Source organism: Pleuronectes platessa, chromosome 11 (assembly GCF_947347685.1).
Source record: "Pleuronectes platessa chromosome 11, fPlePla1.1, whole genome shotgun sequence".
Lineage (NCBI taxonomy): Eukaryota > Metazoa > Chordata > Actinopteri > Pleuronectiformes > Pleuronectidae > Pleuronectes > Pleuronectes platessa.
In genome coordinates this window covers 997,208-1,017,019 of record NC_070636.1, presented here as the reverse complement: position 1 = coordinate 1,017,019, position 19,812 = coordinate 997,208, and the positions used below count along the sequence as shown (strand labels likewise).

General features: G+C 44.6%; 4 protein-coding genes across 5 annotated transcripts in view; 3 read left to right on the top strand and 1 right to left on the bottom strand.

Annotated features, from left to right (window-relative positions):
• The window catches only part of LOC128450548 (zinc-binding protein A33-like), a 383,902-nt gene that overhangs the window by 331,640 nt on the left and 32,450 nt on the right, over positions 1-19,812 (top strand). For both annotated transcript variants that reach the window (XM_053434070.1, XM_053434071.1), the window contains exon 2: positions 5,356-5,580. The gene's annotated coding sequence lies outside the window, so the exon portion shown is untranslated. The remainder of the gene's footprint in view (positions 1-5,355; positions 5,581-19,812) is intronic.
• The window catches only part of LOC128450549 (E3 ubiquitin-protein ligase TRIM35-like), a 377,361-nt gene that overhangs the window by 331,517 nt on the left and 26,032 nt on the right, over positions 1-19,812 (top strand). The window lies entirely within an intron of this gene.
• On the top strand, positions 5,981-7,529 carry LOC128450553 (nuclear factor 7, brain-like). The gene has a single exon (XM_053434076.1). The coding sequence runs from the start codon at positions 6,290-6,292 to the stop codon at positions 7,073-7,075; it is 786 nt and encodes a 261-aa protein (XP_053290051.1). The 5' UTR covers positions 5,981-6,289; the 3' UTR covers positions 7,076-7,529.
• eapp (e2f-associated phosphoprotein) lies at positions 10,869-14,385 on the bottom strand. Its single transcript, XM_053434075.1, has 6 exons — positions 14,212-14,385; positions 13,145-13,326; positions 12,660-12,767; positions 12,461-12,575; positions 12,230-12,355; positions 10,869-12,032 (listed from the first exon to the last, which is right to left on the bottom strand). Exons 1-6 carry the CDS (start codon positions 14,289-14,291, stop codon positions 11,738-11,740), a joined length of 906 nt encoding a protein of 301 aa, XP_053290050.1. The 5' UTR covers positions 14,292-14,385; the 3' UTR covers positions 10,869-11,737.

Here is a 19,812-nt window from a genome sequence, read left to right as displayed (position 1 = left end):
CAACAGACTTTAGATAGGCCGGGAGGGAATAAAGCTCAAAAGAATAAATTGAGTTACTAAGCCAAAAGGCACAATTTATTTATAACAATAACATGCTCACTCACACATGCACACAACAGTGTTTCCCACAATATTTGTAGAGATCATGGTGGATGGACCCTGGACCCTCTTGGAAGAGGATATAGTGCATTTTAAAGTAAAGATGCATAAAATCTGGTCCACTTTGAGAGAGAAATTAAGAGGCTAGATTGAAATTAATATGGCAGTCAGAATCTAGTTGTGGTTTGAGAAACACTGCACAGACACACTGAGCAGTAAATGGTTCAGTCAACTCTGCAATATGCACTTTTATAATACTTTAAATAATAAAAGCTATTTTGCAGCATAAATAACACAAATCAGATCAACATTGTCACTGATATCTAAGATGACGCCGCGGACGGCTGCCTCAGTGATTTGGTGCGCGATGTTTTGTCTTGTTTTGTTTGTTAATTCAGTTTTTTGCTTAAAAACCGGGAGCTCTTTCAAAAGAGAGGTGCTCATGAACATCAGGGACATAACTCCAGATAATAAATTTCCGACTTTCATCGCCTCATCTATCGATATTTTGGACATTCTGGTCAAAGGTGCGCTCACCTTTGTTCACACGGTGAAGCGGCGGAGGAGAGGTAAACGGGCCGGCGCTCTTGTGCGTCTCCGTCAGCGGGGACTTCGCACAGCGCTTCCGGGAATAAACCTCTCCAACGTGTGCTCACTGTGCAACAAACTGGACGAACTGCAGCTACTAGTTGGTAAAAACAGAGACTTCTCCTCATCTTCCGTGCTGTGCTTCACGGAGACGTGGCTGTGTGGATCTGTACCGGACTCTGCGCTGCAGCTGGCTGGGTTCCAACTCTTCAGAGCGGACCGCAACTCGGAGCTCTCCGGCAAAACGAAAGGTGGAGGCATCTGCTTTTACACTAACTCTGGCTGGTGCAACGATGTGACAGTGATTCAACAGCACTGTTCTCCTGATCTGGAATATTTTTTCATTCACTGCAAACCCTTCTACTCCCCCCGTGAGTTCGCTTCATTCATTCTGGTCGGTGTTTACATTCCACCACAAGCTAACGTGCAAGAGGCACAACGCACGCTCGCTGATCAGATACTGTGTGTGGAGCGGACTAACCCGGACTCCTTAGTTATTGTCCTCGGGGACTTTAACAAAGGAAATCTCACCCGTGAACTTCCCAAATATAAACAATTTATTAAATGCCCGACCAGAGAGGAGAACATTCTGGATCACTGTTACACCACAGTAAGCAGTGCTTATCACGCCGTCCCCCGGGCTGCACTGGGACTCTCGGACCATTTCATGGTCCATTTGATTCCTGCATACAGGCAGAAATTAAAATTCTGTAAACCTGTTGTGAGGACTTCAAAGCAGTGGACCAGTGAAGCTGTGGAGGGTCTTCAGGTGTGCTCTGACTGTACAGACTGGGATGTGTTCAGGACTACTACTAAAGCCTGAAACATGCTTCTGCGACTGCGTCTGCGTCTTTTCACGCCGCTGTGGCGCAAAACTCGTTGTCATTCATGCTTCCCCAACCGTTGCGCGTCTTACAAAGCAATTCCGCGCCAGAACACTAGGCGAAGACGACCTGAGAGACGCCTTCTTTCTTCTTCTTCGATTGTTTATTTACATAGCTACTGCGGCTCCTTGTAGCCTTTTTCAGGCGGACAAATACGCCAGTCAGTGACGGGTTATACAAGTGGACATACTTTCGGATCTCTTCTGCCAAACGCTCTTCTATTTGGTCCATATTCATTCTTCTAAATCTCCCGTTGTTTCTGCCTGTATTATGGGGCATGAAACCGGAAATGCAGCTCCAGAAGGGATGTAGAGCAGACCAATCACAGCCTTGCGGGCTGAGTGAGCTTGCGGAGCTTTGCCGTAAATTTGAGAAAAGTGGGTCGACACCCGTCAGCACGTAAGGAGGGATACATAAGCACGTAAGGGACCCGGAAGGGCTCTTGCGCTTACGGGCCCGTGAAAACGCAGAAGCATGTTTCAGGCTTAAGAGTCTAGATGAGTACACAGAGGCTGTGACTTCTTATATCAGTTTCTGTGATAACAGCTGTGTTCTGCCTCTGTCTGGAGAGGGCTAAAGGCCAATTTATGCTTCTCCGAGTCCGTTAGGGACGGACGGATCGGACGGACACTTTTTGATTTATAGTTCTCCGTTGCTGAAAACAATTGGGCACCAGAACAGTAGGTGGCGCAACGGAAGACGAGTTTAGAGAAGCCTACCTCATGAGTTCTTAGAAAAAGTCCACGTTCATTATTTACCTGCTCCCGGCTTTTCACACACACAGTGTACGATGGCAACTCAATAAAATAAAGTGACACCCAGCGGGTCATAATGCTTATGTTATCGTGTCTTAACGCAGCGGTTCCCCGGTCTTGTTTCCGAACTGCGTAGCTAATTCAACAGCTTGAAGCTACACGGAGGCAGCTAGCTTCCCCCCCCCCCCAGCTTCCACACACAGTCAGCAGGGACACCCGATACTAGCTACTACCAAGTGTTTGCTTCTAACCTGACGGTGTTAAAGTCGTGACAGCGGGTTTGTGCGCTGTTCCAACCGCAGTTAGCATGGTGGCTAGCCCGCTAGCGCCGTTATGAAAGTTCGTTATAACCGTATGTGATCGTACACACATGCCGTCAGGGCTCTAACAAGCCGCCGTCAGCCGGACAACTCCACTGGCTTAACACATTTGTCACATTAATCGTAGAATCAGAGTTGTGTTTAGGTTTATTTTGTTATAGGGAATGAAACAGGAAGTTTGAAGTCCGGAAATGATGTCGTTCCGAAATGCTGTCGTTGGCGGACCAATCACAGCCAAGGGCTATCCGTAGGCTCTCCGCCATGCCGACGTGTAGTTAGAAAAATCAGAGCTGCACGAAGAGCTCTCCATGGAACCCCGGAGAAGAAGGCGGTCCTATCTGTCCGTGTCCGTCAAAACGGAGAAGCATAAATTGACCTTAAGGCAGATTACAAACTGCAAGCCCAGAGCCCCCCATTCCGCTAACGATGCAGTCAACATGGCCCTCCACTTCATCCTCCAGCACCTGGACTCCTCAGGAACCTACGCCAGGATCCTGTTTGTGGACTTCAGCTCTGCCTTCAACACAATCATCCTGAACCTGCTACAGGAGAAGCTCTCCCAGCTGAGTGGGCCTGACTCCACCTGCAGGTGGATCACAGACTTCCTGTCTGACAGGAGGCAACGCGTGAGGCTGGGTCAGCATGTCTCTGAACTCAGATCCATCAGCACCGGTTCCCCTCAAGGCTGTGTTCTTTCACCTCTTCTCTTCTCCCTGTATACCCACAGCTGCACCTCCAGTCACCTGTCCGTCAAACTCCTTCAGTTCGCGGATGACACCCCCCTCATTGGGCTCCTCTCTGATGGGGATGAGTCCGCCTACAGGTGGGAGATTGACCATCTGGTGACCTGGTGTGATCAGAACCACCTGGAGCTCAACGCTCTGAAAACAGTGGAGATGGTTGTGGACTTCAGAAGGAACCCAGCCCCCCCCCCCCTGAGAGAAGCCCCAGTCGTCACTGCAGAGTCCTGCTTCCTGGGCACCATCGTCTCCCAGGAACTCAAGTGGGAGCTGAACATCACCTGACTCTAACTTTTATTCCGCCCCCACACCTCAAGGATGAGTTAAACTAACACATTATATTATTTATTATACTGTATTACATTGCATATTGCAATCTGACACTGTTCAGTGTTTTGCATTTTGCATTTCACTTTTTACTTCACTTTTTATATCTTTTATCTTTTATATATTTTTATGTTGATATGTTTATGTCTAAATAAATGTTACTTTGTATAAATATTAGAAAAAGTTAGTAAATAAGAAGTAGATAGTGAGTAAATATATATTGTTTTTTTTGTTATTATTGCTTTTCTTATGTGTGTTGTATTTATTGTTTTTTATGTTTCTATGTTCATTGTATGCACCAATAACCAGAGCAACTTCCTGGTAGGTGCAAACCTACTTGTCAATAAATACTTTCTGATTCTGATTCTGATTCTGATTCTGATTGTTCTGGTCGACAGTGACGATGCTTCTGTTGAATCCTTTAAATAAAACACGTTAAGTTGACTTGATGCGTCTGGAGAAGCTCCGGCTGTGAGATGAGATGTTATCGTCCGTCCACTGAGTCTCATGACATGTAGCTGTGTAGCTGTCCAGCACATTAACATGAACACTGACGTCAGCTCCAGCTAGAGACTGAGAACATGCTACCTGTGCTACAACACTGCACTTTCACCGTGTGTTGATAAGACAACAGGTTGATTCAGACAAACAGTGAGTGAAAGTTAAAGCTCATGCAAAGTGGCTGAAGACGTGTGAGTCCCAGCAGAAGCAGAACTGAGGTAGCTCCAGAAAACAACCAGAAGAACCAGAACCAGACAAACTCCACCTCAACAAGTCAATAAGAAAATACAGAAGGTCTGTGAGAGCGTGAAGCAGCAGCCGACTCACCTCCACCTCCTCCTGAACATACTGGGTGATTGAACTGGGGCTGGTGCACACTCAAGGATGAACTGGGCCAATTTAGATTCACCCTCTTCCAACTATCAGGGGACTATCAAAATAAGCGAGCCGATCAAGAAGAGTCACCAACCAGATGTTGTTTACTTTTATAGCAGCGAATAAAAACAACAACAACAACGTATCCAACTCAGCTCGAGCTGCAAAAGTTCGTTCCACGTTTTGTTCTTCGCTGTAAAACCGAAAACACCACGTCGATCCTCCTCCATGTTAGTTTCTCTTCTGAAGTCACGTTAGAGTCTCTGGAATCACGATGTTCATAACTGATTAAGTTTGTCATCGTGTCTGTGGAGTTGTAGGTTTTGAAGTGTTTATATTCCTCTTGTGTGCACCAGGCCTGAGAAGATGGAGCGGATTCGTGTAGTTATACACAGACCCCCCCCCCCCCCCCCCCCCCTCGCACTTTCTGTTAATATTTAACTCTAGCAGAACTTCCTCTGTATTTTGAACACTGAACAGATCACGATCATATTCAAGCAGCGATTCACAACCAAGGTCTCTTGTCTGTGTGAACTTGTTGCTGCCAAATGACTTTTGACCAGTTATCAAATCCAAGGCTTGAATTACTTTTTACAATCGTGTCCTGACACACCAGAGTATGTACAGTGAATGTTTTGCACATGAAACCGTTGATGTTGCACAGGCAGATGAATCAGGCAGTTAAGAGTTAAAGTGTTAGAGTTCAGTCCATGAGGGACGTGCAGAGTTTTTACTGGCAGCAGAGCTGCTTGTACATTTGTTTCAGGTTTTTCAGGTTTTATCATCCACCATCTCAAGCTCCTCCCTCTCCTGACACACCAGAGAAACCAGGAAGCATCTGTTCCTCCCTGAAGAGACGCAGGCTGAAAACCAGACGATCACATTCACCTTCCAAACCAAACTGAACCAAACCAGACCAGACGTCCTGAGTGAGTCCAGCTACAGGAGAGAAGAGTCAAACTACAACCTGCCGACGCTCCACACACTGACCGTGAGTTTAACAAACACCTCGACTCAGAGGGGAAGTGAACCTCAGTGAAGTTCATGGAGCTGTGACTGACTGACTGTCTGTTTCAGCTTCACCTGGAGACTCAATGGCTTCCAGATCAGAAGAGGATCTCTGCTGTCCCGTCTGCCATGATGTCTTCAGAGATCCTGTTGTTCTGTCATGTAGCCACAGCTTCTGTAAAGACTGTTTGAAGAGCTGGTGGAAAGAGAAAGAAGTAAAAGAGTGTCCACTTTGTAAGAGAAGATCTTCAAAGTCTGTACCACCTTGTAACCTGGTGTTAAAGAACCTGTGTGAGACCTTCTTGCAGGAGAGAGATCAGAGCTCCTCACCTGCTCTCTGCAGTCTGCACTCAGAGAAACTCAGACTCTTCTGTCTGGACCATCAGCAGCCAGTGTGTGTCATCTGCAGAGATTCAGAGAAACACACCGGCCACACAATCAGACCCATCGATGAAGCTGCACAACAACACAAGAAGCAGCTTCAGGAAACTCTGGAGCCCTTGTAAGGAGAAGTTACAGAGTTTTGAACGTGTTAAAGTAGAGTTTGAACAAACAGCAGAACACATTAAGGTCCAGGCCGGACTCACAGAGACGCAGATCAAGGAGGAGTTTAAAAAGCTTCATCAGTTTCTGGAGGAGGAAGAGGAGGCCAGGATGCTGCACTGAGGGAGGAAGAGGAGCAGAAGAGTCGGATGATGAAGGAGAAGATTGAGTCTCTGAGCAGAGACATAACGTCTCTTTCAGACACAATCAGAACCACAGAGGACGAGCTGAGAGCTGAAGAAGTCTCGTTCCTGCTCAACTACAAGGCTGCAGTGGACCGAGTCCAGCAGCGCCCCCTGCTGGATGATCCACAGCTGGCCTCAGGAGCTCTGATAGACGAGGCCAAACATCTGGGCAACCTGAGCTTCAACATCTGGAACAAGATGAAGGACGTGGTCTCCTACAGTCCTGTGGTTCTGGACCCAAACTCTGCTAATCCATGGCTCGTCCTGTCTGAAGATCTGACCAGTTTGAGACTGGGAGAGGAACAGAAGCTTCCTGACAATCCAGAGAGGTTTGATCATTTCGCCTCAGTCCTGGGATCTGAGGGTTTTAACTCAGGGACTCACAGCTGGGACGTCCTGGTTGGAGACAGTACTAACTGGTTCCTGGGTGTGTCAGAAGAGTCTGTCCAGAGGAAGGGAGACGATCATTCTGGATACTGGAGAATACAGTTCTATGAAGGTGAATACTCAGCATGGTCACCATCAGCATCATCTGTTCTCTCTGTGAAGAAGATCCAGAGGATCAGAGTGAAACTGGACTGGAACAGAGGAGAACTGTCGTTCTGTGATCTTGATACCAACAAACACATTCACACCTTAACACACACTTTCACTGAGAAGATGTTTCCATACTTTAACACTATAGACCATCATCACCCATTGGAGCTGTTACCTGTGAAAGTCTCTGTGACTCTGGATCAGAGCAGTTAGAGATGAAGATTTTATTCATCATGTTTATTTACTTCTCACTCATTTTTATTTCTCCTGTCGACTTTTCCACATGTGAAAAAAATGTCATTATTTTCTGATCTTTATCTTTGGTTTGTTTTTTACTTTCATGGAAAATGTTTTCTATCATTTAGATTTTGTGTGGATCCATGAAGTCGAGCAAACTGATGAAGATCCACATAAAAACACATTTATCAATAACAGCTGATCATTGTTCACATTCAACAAACTTTATTAAAACTCACTCATGAGACATGATTCATGTTTAATCACATAAAGTCTGTTCACATATGAAATAATCCAACATATATGAACATTTGTCTGTTTGATGTGATGAAGCCAAAATGATTCTGTCTGTAAAAGTGTTTATTCAACAGCAGCCGAGTGATATGATTTTAATATTGGGATCAAAATAATAAAAACTATGAAACAGAAACAGAGTTCTGACCATTTTTAAGTTGAATTGTAAATATAACATTATCTGTCCTTAAGTAGGATTTAATACTTATTTAATCGTTGGGCCTACATGTGAAGACAAAGCCTGAGACCACATGTCCTCTTTGTTCTGGGGACAAAAGAAGACATGTGGAACGTGCACTTGAACGTGTTGATGTCGGATATTTCACAAACTACAGGACACTTATTGCAGCAGTTCAGTTGTAACAGTCAAAGAATAAAAATCTGATGAAATGTAAGATCTGCTTCATAAATACACACAAAGAAGAAAGAAGAAGAAGTTGTATCGATGTTTATGGTGAAAATGGTGAAACACCTGATCAGCAGCTCAGCGTCAAGTCCGTTAAATTTAATCAAGCTGCACAAAATCACACTGAGAGACATCTGTCCTCGAAAGACGTCTGAGCTTTACGTCCCCACGCTGGTGGTCGGAGACAAAATGCTTTCAGGTCTCATCCTCGTGAACACAATATGTCAAAAACACCTTCAGGGAATTTCCTCAAATGTGGTAAAAACGTTCACTTGGACTCGTGGATGAACTGATTCGAATTTGATGATCAAAGGTCAAAGGTCAACGTGGCTGTGACCTGAGAAATAAGCAGCTCAGAAACACCTTGAGGGAATTTCTTCAGTACAAACTTTCACCTGGACTCAAGGACACAGCAGGAGGTTCTGGGCTCTAACCAGCCACCGTCAGCCGGACAACTCCGCTGGGTGAACACATTTGTCACATTAATCATAGAAACGAGTTTGACTGTCGCTTCGATAGACCTGAAACCATCCCCCATGAAACCACACTCCAGCCCATCAGCTGCACCTCCCCCACCACAGCAAGGGCCTGCATCTTCCCACAACTTCCCACCTCAGAATCCCCCCCTCCTCCTCTACCACAGGGACGACTCTCTCCATCCTGGAGAGGGACGTCAACAGACTCTTCAGGAGACAGAACCCCCGCAAAGCAGCCGGGCCAGACTCTGTCTCTCCATCAATCCTGAAGCACTGTGCTGATCAGCTGTCTCCGGTGTTTACTGACATTTTTAACACCTCACTGGAGACATGTCACGTACCAGCCTGCTTCAAGACCTCCACCATCATCCCTGGCCCCAAAAAAACTAAGATCGCTGGACTCAACGACTACAGACCCGTCGCCCTGACCTCTGTGGTGATGAAGGCATTTGAGCTTCTCGTGCTGCTCCACCTCAAAGCCATCACTGACCCTCTCCTGGACCCCCTGCAGTTTGCCTACAGAGCCAACAGGTCTGTAGACCATGCAGTCAACATGGCCCTCCACTTCATCCTCCAGCACCTGGACTCCTCAGGAACCTACGCCAGGATCCTGTTTGTGGACTTCAGCTCTGCCTTCAACACTATCATCCTGAACCTGCTACAGGAGAAGCTCTCCCAGCTGAGTGGGCCTGACTCCTCCTCCTGCAGGTGGATCACTGACTTCCTGTCTGACAGGAGGCAACATCGAGATCAAAATAATAAAAACTATGAAACAGAAACAGAGTTCTGACCTTTTTTAAGTTGAAATGTAAATATAATATTATCTGTCATTAAGTAGGATTTAATACTTATTTAATAGTTGGGCCTACATGTGAAGACAAAGCCTGAGACCACATGTCCTCTTTGTTCTGGGGACAAAAGAAGACATGTGGAACGTGCACTTGAACGTGTTGATGTCTGATATTTCACAAACTACAGGACACTTATTGCAGCAGTTCAGTTGTAACAGTCAAAGAATAAAAATCTGATGAAATGTAAGATCTGCTTCATAAATACACACAAAGAAGAAAGAAGAAGAAGTTGTATCGATGTTTATGGTGCAAATGGTGAAACACCTGATCAGCAGCTCAGCGTCAAGTCTGTTAAATTTAATCAATCTGCACAAAATCACACTGAGAGACATCTGTCCTCGGAAGACGTCTGAGCTTTACGTCCCCACGCTGGTGGTCGGGGACAATATGCTTTCAGGTCTCATCCTCGTGAACACAATATCTCAAAAACACCTTCAGGGAATTTCCTCAAATGTGGTAAGAACGTTCACTTGGACTCGTGGATGAAGTGATTAGAATTTGATGATCAAAGGTCAAAGGTCAACGTGGCTGTGACCTGAGAAATAAGCAGCTCAGAAACACCTTGAGGGAATTTCTTCAGTACAAACTTTCACCTGGACTCAAGGACACAGCAGGAGGTTCTGGGCTCTAACCAGCCACCGTCAGCCGGACAACTCCGCTGGCTGAACACATTTGTCACATTAATCATAGAAACGAGTTTGACTGTCGCTTCGATAGACCTGAAACCATCCCCCATGAAACCAAACTCCAGCCCATCAGCTGCACCTCCCCACCACAGCAAGGGCCTGCATCTTCCCACAACTTCCCACCTCAGAATCCCCCCCCTCCTCCTCTACCACAGGGACGACTCTCTCCATCCTGGAGAGGGACGTCAACAGACTCTTCAGGAGACAGAACCCCCGCAAAGCAGCCGGGCCAGACTCTGTCTCTCCATCAATCCTGAAGCACTGTCATCAACAAGGCCCGGCCACGGATGGAGGTTGTCAGGCTGAGTGTGTAAAATCAGCCTCTCAATATGTTGGATGCATGTTAATGTGTATTTAAAGACATTTAAATTTGTGGGAAAAAAATTGGTTAGAAAATAAATCAAAAATTATAAAAAAATATAAAATATTGTCTAATCAACCAAACTGAGCGCTACTCGCGATCTGAGCCTGACGTTGCCTGTGCAGATCCTGTTGTAAGCAGGGTGTTGGCTGGGACTCTTGTTTTGAAGGGGCGTTCTAACGGAGGGGGGTGTTGTCTATAGAGAAGTTTTGAAGTGTGAAGGAAAACAGACGGGTGCGATGTCCCGATTCAATAACCATCTGTCGTGTCATTTTTCGGCTGAGGCCTCCTGACAGTATCAGAGGAAAGAACCATCGGCTACACATCAAAGGATCTTGATTTTCCCTAAATTTATATATCAACTTTTAATACTTTAAGACCCCGCGGATACTCTGATTTCCTGTGTCATTTCTTTGCTATGTATTTGAAATAAATGTATTTTATCATTTAATATTCTAATTACTCATTAAATATCATTATTTCCTTTTTCCTCTCTTACTTTATAAACAAAGGTACATTTTGTGAAACCTTTGGTGCTGATTGGACACAGGTGTTGTCTCGGAACTATCAAATACAGGATGAAGAGTTCTGTTAACACTGTGAACACACACACTATAATTTGACACACACCTGCGCACACACACACCTCAAATACACACTGAAGCAACACATGTGGACAGACCAGGCAGACCAGCTTCCTTTTAAACATATTTTTTAGTGAAACTATACATCTGTGAGACATTTTCAAAGATTTCATCTTCAGTAGGAACCGATGGATTTGGGTCAGTGACCGAGCCACAGGTACGGACTTCTGTCGTTTGGGTTTTTTATGGAAGTCACTGACAACAACAAACACACAACGATGTCAGCTTCATCCTAATAGAGATTTGTCATCAATTTTTGTACAACGAAGAAGAAGCTCAGTAGAACCATTAAAGCCCAAAGCTTCAGTCATTCAAACAAGGAGTTGCTCCATCACTCCTGTGGTCTGAAGGTTTCTGACGGAGGCAGAACTTCACTGTTAATTAACTGTATCCAAGAATGGGCAATGTTAAATTATCACAGCTATAATTATTGTTTGTATGTCAACAGACAAATCATAATAAATATGAGTGAAGTGTCACAGATATGTTGATAGTGAAAATGTGTCCAGTTTATTTATATTTTAACTGACAGAAGTCCTACTTGACAGACCATCAAAAAGATCAATCATAAAGATATGTTTAATAAAAAGAAAAAAAGATCTGTCTCTCAAATATTTGTAAATCCTGAAATATCAATAAGAGTTTTGGCCTCAAAGGATCATGAATCACTTTGACTCGAGTGTGAGACACCAGCTGCAACGAGCAGATCTGAGCGTCTCACTGTTCGTCAGATGTTTAAAAGGTTTCAGAGACAGAAGACGTAGTTTTCCTCCGACGTGGAATCGACCCTCAGAGTTTCTGAGCTGATTTATGATCGTCAGACTTTAGAGATTCTCAGCAGGACTCTCTCTCTCCGTCGGGATGCTGGCGGCTCCGCTCGTCCCGAAACAACCTCTCGCTCAGAACTCGCTCCGTCCATCTCAGCAGTGGCTGGCCAGGATGTTGAAGAAGTGGTACACCTCCTCCTTATCGAACACGGCCACCTCCGTGGAGCACTCGGAGCACTGCACCGGGCGGTACACTTCATCGGCGGCCATCCCTGCCGGCGCCGGCTCAGGAGCCTGGTTTGAAGGGGTTTCTGTCTTCTGGCCCCGCCTCCTCTTCCTGCCTCTCTGCTTCCTCTCCTGCTCAGTGTTGTATCTCAGCACCTCGTCTCTCTTCACCGTGCAGTTCATCACGAACATGGCTCGATACTGAGTCCGGTAGTTTTCATGCCTGAGTGGACACAACCAAGAAAAATATGTGTGTGTCGTTAAATAACATCACAACTTTTTAAACCTACCAGTCAACATTTCATGAGCTGCTGGTGGACCTGGAGTCAGGTAAAGCACTAAAGCAACTCATGCTGAAGCAGTCACTCTCTCCGAAGCAGATTCAGTTCCTGGTCACAGATCAACCAGTGGAGGTCTCACCTCTGACAGTCCAGGCAGAGCATGGTCATGCAGGCGGGACAGTTGAGGATGGCGTCGCTCGTTGGTAAACTCTGCGTCTGACGGGACGGCTGCTTCGAGCCCGCTGGTCGTTTCCTGCTGTTGTATCTGAACAGGAAGACATGACCACGTGGTGAGGACATCTGGTCTTCGTGTCTTTTTATGTTCTAGAAGAACAATCGTTTGATAAAGTCTTGAGTGGTGTCCTCTTACCGTCTCCTCCGGGCGTCCACCCAGGCCTGGTCTCTGTCGTCCTTGTCGGGGTCGTACAGCAGCTCGTCATTGGTCAGAATGACCCGCTGTCTCCGCCTCTGGCCTGTGGAGCCGCCTGAGGAGGAAACAGACGTTGTGATAAATCTCATAAACACATTTTGGGGAAATGCTCATGCTACAGCTCGTCTCCAAGTCTTACTTGGTTTGTCCTCTTCTCCTTCGGAGTCGGAGTCGAAGTAGACGTTATCGTACACCTGAGGGTTAGAGAGTCCAGGTCCGGCTCCTCCTCCGCTTTCAAGGGTTTGTGCTGCAGAATAAACACAAACAGGGATTCAGCAGGAATTCTTTCAAACCAAGGTCCTGCTTCACAGATCAGAATTACTGTGTGGATGAACTCCACCTGTTCATCAGTTAATGATGGATCAAACACATCAAGTACTTACAGTAGATATTTTATTTAAATTCTGCAGTTATTTCTAAGATGATGTGATCAAACCCCTATGGCCACTCTGTTCCCCAGCTGCTCTGTGTGGTTGTGTGTTGGTTCCCATTGTCCCACGTCAACAGACATCAAGCAGCAGCAGAGACGCTTCACTCTGAGGACGCCATGTGGAGCCTTTGACTGATCATCTGTGAGGAAAACCTTATTGAGAATCCCTCCAGGTCTCATCCATGCAGTGTTACCTTCTGTGGACGGCCCCCAGGTCCCCTCCAGGGTCCTGATGGTGGAGCTGAGCTCCGCCTCCATCTCCTTCTCGAACTCGTCCCCGCTGGACGACTCGCTCTCCCCCGTCAGGTACTCTCTGATCAGCTTCTTCTTCTGAGCCGGAGTCCCGTTCAGCAGCACCTCCAGCTCGTCCTCGGAGCTGAACCAGGGGGACACACACAAGTTAGATAGATTCATATATTTCATAAGAAATACAATTGAGATTTTATATTTTACAGTTTGACTTCATTTTCAATAACTATTAATTACAACCAAATATATAGAACTTGAAACAATGAAGTATATATATATATATATATCTGTGAAATGGAAGGATAATTCAAGTTCTAGATTAGCTGGTATCAACTTGTTGCCTTGATGTTGAACTTTTATAAAGAAGATTTAACATATAACTGATCTACATCAGATTAAAAAAGAGTTTGTCTTTCTCTGCAAATTAAGAATTTAAATCCACAACGTTCTGGAGGAAATAATCTGTCTTTACACTTCATAGATATATTAATGTGTCATCTATTGTGACAATTATTGATGTCGACATATAAATAAACATTTTATCCACATGTAATTTCAGGCCATATTATCAACCACAATATAAACTCTTAGTGTAATGTCCTGATTTCACTTGGTTAATCTAACCACAACAATCTATTGCTTTTTGTGTCATTTTGTTTATATTATTGATTACTTTGTACATATTAATATTTATATATCTTTGATTGTTGACTTATTTATGACTTTACTGAGTTTGTCCTTCTGTTTGTCTTCACTGCTGTATCATCCACCGATTGGATTACTACTACTACTGCTACTAATAATAATCATCATAATGATAATCATTTGTGAATTATCATCTCTTAATTGACTGAATATTAACGTCGCGTTAATAAAACGGTCCTGAAACGAAGTTAGCATTGTGCGCTAACCGCTGTGTCGTCACAAAAACGACATGTGTGGTTTGTTTACGTTAGCATTCAGCTAGCTAGCCGCTAACGAGCCACAGCTAAGTGTCGTGTGTGGGTCTGACCTGCTGGCGGCGCCCTCCTCGTCACTGGGCTCCTCGATCTCATACGGGTCCAACTCCTGAGCCTTCTTCACTTCGTCCATTGTAACGTCTGAAACGGAAAATGTAACGAAGACACGAGATGTTTAACGTGTTAGCGCAACAGAGAGGGATACTTCCGCTTCCGCTTCTTCTTCTTCTAGGAGAACAGGAAGTAGGTTTACATTGAAATTACTCACTATCGCCACCAACTGATCAGAACTATGACTGCAACAGAGATTGAATATAACTTTATATAGACAGTAACTGATCATATTTATATAGTGTCACTGATCATCTTTAAATACAGTCACTGATCATCTTTATATACAGTCACTGATCATCTTTAAATACAGTCACTGATCATCTTTAAATACAGTCTCTGATCATATTTATATACAGTCACTGATCATCTTTATATACAGTCATTGATCATCTTTATATACAGTCAGTGATCATCTTTATATAAAGTCACTGATCATCTTTATATACAGTCACTGATCATCTTTATATACAGTCACTGATCATCTTTAAATACAGTCACTGATCATCTTTATATACAGTCACTGATCATCTTTATATACAGTCACTGATCATATTTATATACAGTCACTGATCATCTTTATATACAGTCATTGATCATCTTTATATACAGTCAGTGATCATCTTTATATAAAGTCACTGATCATCTTTATATACAGTCTCTGATCATATTTATATACAGTCACTGATCATCTTTATATACAGTCACTGATCATCTTTATATAAAGTCACTGATCCTCTTTATATACAGTCACTAATCATATTTATATACAGTCACTGATCATCTTTAAATACAGTCATTGATCATCTTTATATACAGTCAGTGATCATCTTTATATAAAGTCACTGATCATCTTTATATACAGTCACTGATCATATTTATATACAGTCACTAATCATCTTTATATAGAGTCTCTGATCATATTTATATAGTGTCACTGATCATCTATATATACAGTCTCTGATGGTCTTTACATATACTCTGTATACGTAGAGTTCTTACTCAACAGAGATGATATATAAAGAGACGACCTCTGTCTCTCCCGCCTCCAACAGACTGCTGCAGTTACATGACTTGGCCTGAGGGTGGAGCCGTCAGCCCAGAGATGTTCAGGTGTGTTTGACTCGTTGACTTGTGAAAGTCAGTGACCTCTGATGTCACCATCTTACAGGAAACAAGGGTTCAACATCTTCACCTGTCTGCTGCCTTGCTCAACGGCACAAATCCTCCATAGGACCCCCGTGTCACAGGTCTTCAGTACCAGGTGATTGACAGCAGCTACAAATTCTGTCATATATGTAAATTAACATGACTAGACAGCAGAAAGTGAAGGGAGAACATCTTGACTGCCCCCTGGTGGGCGGCTGCAAAGTTGTTCATATAAGCTTCATATAAGATAATATAAAAACTAGCAGAAATGCCATGATTGACAGCTGAGTCTGACTCGTGATTGGTTGAGCATGTGTATGGGCGGGACCTCGATACCATGGCTCCACCCCATGAAGATGACTTTCTTCTTCTTTTTGTTGTTTAATGGCAGCTGGCACCGAACGTTAAAGGTGCATTACCGCCACCTCTTTATATACAGTCACTAATCATCTTTATATACAGTCACTGATCATCTTTATATAAAGTGACTGATCCTCTTTATATACAGTCACTGATCATCTTTATATACAGTCACTGATCATCTTTATATACAGTCACTGATCATCTTTATATAAAGTCACTGATCCTCTTTATATACAGTCACTGATCCTCTTTATATACAGTCACTGATCATCTGTATATACAGTCAATTATCATCTTTATATACAGTCACTGATCCTCTTTATATACAGTCACTGATCATCTTTATATAAAGTCACTGATCCTCTTTATATACAGTCACTGATCATCTTTATATACAGTCACTGATCCTCTTTATATACAGTCACTGACCATCTTTATATACAGTAACTGATCCTCTTTATATACAGTCACTGATCCTCTTTATATACAGTCACTGACCATCTTTATATACAGTCACTGATCCTCTTTATATACAGTCACTGATCATCTTTATATACAGTAACTGATCATCTTTATATACAGTCACTGATCATCTTTATATACAGTCACTGATCATCTTTATATACAGTCACTGATCCTCTTTATATAGAGTTATATATGAAAACCCAGTGTTTGTGTGTTTACGTCTTCCTCTGTTTTTGTTTTTGTGTCGTCCCTCTAGTAATTTGTCATACAACGTGTCTTTGCTGGTGTGTGTGTGTTTGTGTGCGTGTGTGTGTGTGTGTTTGTTTTAGTGTGTTTGTGTGTGTGTGTGTGTGTGTGTGTTCGGTGTGTGTTTGTGTTAGTGTGTGTGTGTTTGTGTGTGTGTGTTGCTGGGTGACATTTTTCATTCCAGGTGTGACATTCACTCCCCCGACAGTCGGCCTCTTCTCCAACACACACTAAACAACTCCTCTCTGATTTTACCTGCCTCCCACACACACACACACACACACACACACACACACACACACACACACACACCTTACAGTCCACCTCTTTCTCAGCTCTGCCGCTCGACAAGCTAATTTAGCCAATTACACACAGGTGTGATGCTAATTTCCCGAGCTGGCAGCCAGGAGGTAAAAATAAGATAATTACACACATCTGTCCCCCGGCGGCAGCAGGGCTCTCCCACCGGGTGTCGGTGCCACCGCCACCACACAACACACCAGAGGAAAAACAACACTGTTTGATAATGGAGGAGAGGACAATGGACAGTGTGTGTGTCTGTGTGTGTGTAGGAATCCATGCTGTAGCCGCAGTTGCTTTCTCTCCTCTTTGTTTGAGGCTTTCAATGGATTTTCAGCGATACACAGCAATTTCCTGCCTGAAAAGAAAAGCGGTCTCTCTGGTGCGGAGGGATAATTACGTGAAGCTGTTTTCGAAGGCGACGGGTTTTGTATCTGTCGCTGTTCAGACTCTGTGTGTGCGATGGGGGGGGGGGGTCGGAGCTCAGAACACGTAAAAAAACATAACACAGTGGGAACAGACAGAGGCCTCCAGACCCTGAAGGATCCTCCCTGCAGACGTGTCCTAATGCTACATCATTAGTGTGTCTGTGTGTAGTGATGTGTGTGTCCAGAGCGGCAACACGAATGCTAACTGCAGCTTTGAATGTGAAGCAACAGGAAATTGTAAACAACAACACTGATCTTTCCACAGCAGAGTTTATACGTCATGCCCCGCCTCCTGCTGCTCTACAGGCTCCGCCCCTCTACCCAGGCTCCGCCCCTCACCTAGATGTTCCCACATGTTCCTGTTTGAACGAGTCGGAACCAACAACCTGCTGCTGCTGCTTCACAAACACTCACTACATAAACTGTCCAGTTGATATTTGACAGAGTTCATGTCTATAGATGAACTCCACGTCCCCACTTCCTCCCACTGTCCAGACAGGAAGTCAAAGTCTCCGGGACACGATCGCTGCCATCTTGTGGTGATCATTTGGAGCCAGAGACAGAAACATGAACACTACAATATTTGATGAAAACTAAACGTGTTTGTTTGATGCATCAACACCTCCTGACAGCCTCCGCTCAGCACAATGCATCATGGTCCAGACGGCGCACAGACCCGCCCACGTGTCACCTCCTCGGACCCGAGTGTCTCCGGATCCAAATGGAGTCGGAGAGGATTTGATTATTGAGACTCCAGCTGTCATGTGGACATGTGAGTCTCCGAGGTGCTCTCACCCTGCCACGAGAAATAGATTGCTCCTCAGACACAACCTCCATCTCTGCTTCCCGTGGAGCACGTGTGATGACTCTGTGCCTACAGGTGGCGTTATTCTACATTCTCACCTGGACGGACCTGTCAGTCATCCAGAGAACCCCCCCCCCCCCTCCCCCCGAGACCCGGCACTCTCTGACAAACGAAGGTCCAGAGAGGAAGAGGAAGAAGAATAGAATGACATGAGCTGTATATACGTTAAAGAACAGGGAGGTGACCAGATAGAGAAAACACGACTAAAGAATATACATATTTTACAAAACAACATATTTTCTTTCAAATTAGATTGTTTATAAACAGTGATCGACCAATCAGAGTCAAGCAACCGTGACAAGCAGCGACAGGTGGGATGATGGCACCTACTTTTTTCGCCTACCTATCTTTTCTTTCAGTTAATGTCATAAACCCTGCCTCCTCCATGTTAGCAGATGGGACATGGAACAAACCAAAAAAGATGGACCAACTGCAAATTACATCCTTGAGACACGGTTCATGACCCGTTCATCAGCCAGCCACCAGGGGGCGATCAGGATGTTTGGGCTTCACTTGGGACTTTTGAACTTCATGTCCATTTTTCTGTTCTGTCGTTTGAGAACCTCCAGGGAACCCTGCAGTTCTCAGAGTGTGAGCAGCTCCACCTGTTGGCGAGCGCTGGAAACACGGGAGGCGGCCGAGCGTCATTATCTCCCGTCACCTCCGATGAGCCTCGCTCGGCCGCCACCCCCCAGCCTCACGGGAAGAGTGCAAGGACTTGATTATCAGGTGGTGTCGGTGAGCTGTGACCCGCTGGAGCCCAGTGAGATTGAAACACACACCTGTACAGACACACACACACAAAGACACACACACACACACACACACATGTTCTCCAGTGTCAGAGGAACATTGAAAGTGTGAGGAAATAACAAGGGACTGAGTCATTTAATTTGACTTCATGGAGTGTGTGTGTGTGTGTGTGTGTGTGTGTGTGTGTGTGTGTGTGTGTGTGTGTTTCTGTGTGTGTGAGACATTTTGCAGCTGGGTCATTTCCATCTCTCTCCCACTCTGTCACCTCTCCCTTCCTCATTTTCCTTTTCCTCCCATCATTCCCGTCTTTGATTCATTCATTTCTCCCCCTCTCCTTCCTTCAATACATTCATCCCTGTCTCACCTCCTCCATCTTTCCTCCATCCATCTTTTCCTCTCTTTTTTCTTCATTGGCCTCGTTCTCATCCTTCATTTCCCTTTTCTTTGTTTTTCCTTACCCTCCTTCTTTTATATTCATTCATTCCTCCCTCTCCTCTTTCTCGCAATCTTTTCCTCCCACTGTCACGTTTCTTGGTCTGGTCTTCTCCTCCCTCCACCCATCGTTCCCTTCTTTTCTTCTCTCTTTCTTTTCTTTACTTAAAAGACTGAAGGTTCGAACCAAACGAGGGCAGTGAGAAAACGCCCTGTAGTGACCCCTAGTGGCAGACAGTGACACACTCACCCATATTTTACACCTTTCATGTGAGGGACTGGTCCCTGAGATGATGTATCAGTGGTTTACAGTGGACAAACTGCTGCAGTGTGTGTTTCCATGTCCTCTCTCCGTCCTCTCTGGACAGTTTTCATACTTTGAGGCCCCCTAGTGGTCCTTCAAGTCATTACGGAGAGTAAAAGCACAGAAAATGTATTTTACACAATATGGGCCCTTTAAAATGTGGTTCTCATGATGAAGGTGTATGAACACACACACACACACACACACACACATACACACATACAGACACACACAGACA

Bases quoted from the DNA above. Each gene is read 5' to 3' on its own strand.
- LOC128450553 (XM_053434076.1), top strand. From the start codon at position 6,290: ATGATGAAGGAGAAGATTGAGTCTCTGAGCAGAGACATAACGTCTCTT.
- eapp (XM_053434075.1), bottom strand. From the start codon at position 14,291: ATGGACGAAGTGAAGAAGGCTCAGGAGTTGGACCCGTATGAGATCGAG. The intron at 12,768-13,144 runs GTAACACTGCAT...TTTATTCTGCAG, and splicing joins CTGGGGGCCGTCCACAGAAG to CACAAACCCTTGAAAGCGGA. The intron at 12,356-12,460 runs GTAAGAGGACAC...CTTCCTGTTCAG, and splicing joins GTGGACGCCCGGAGGAGACG to ATACAACAGCAGGAAACGAC.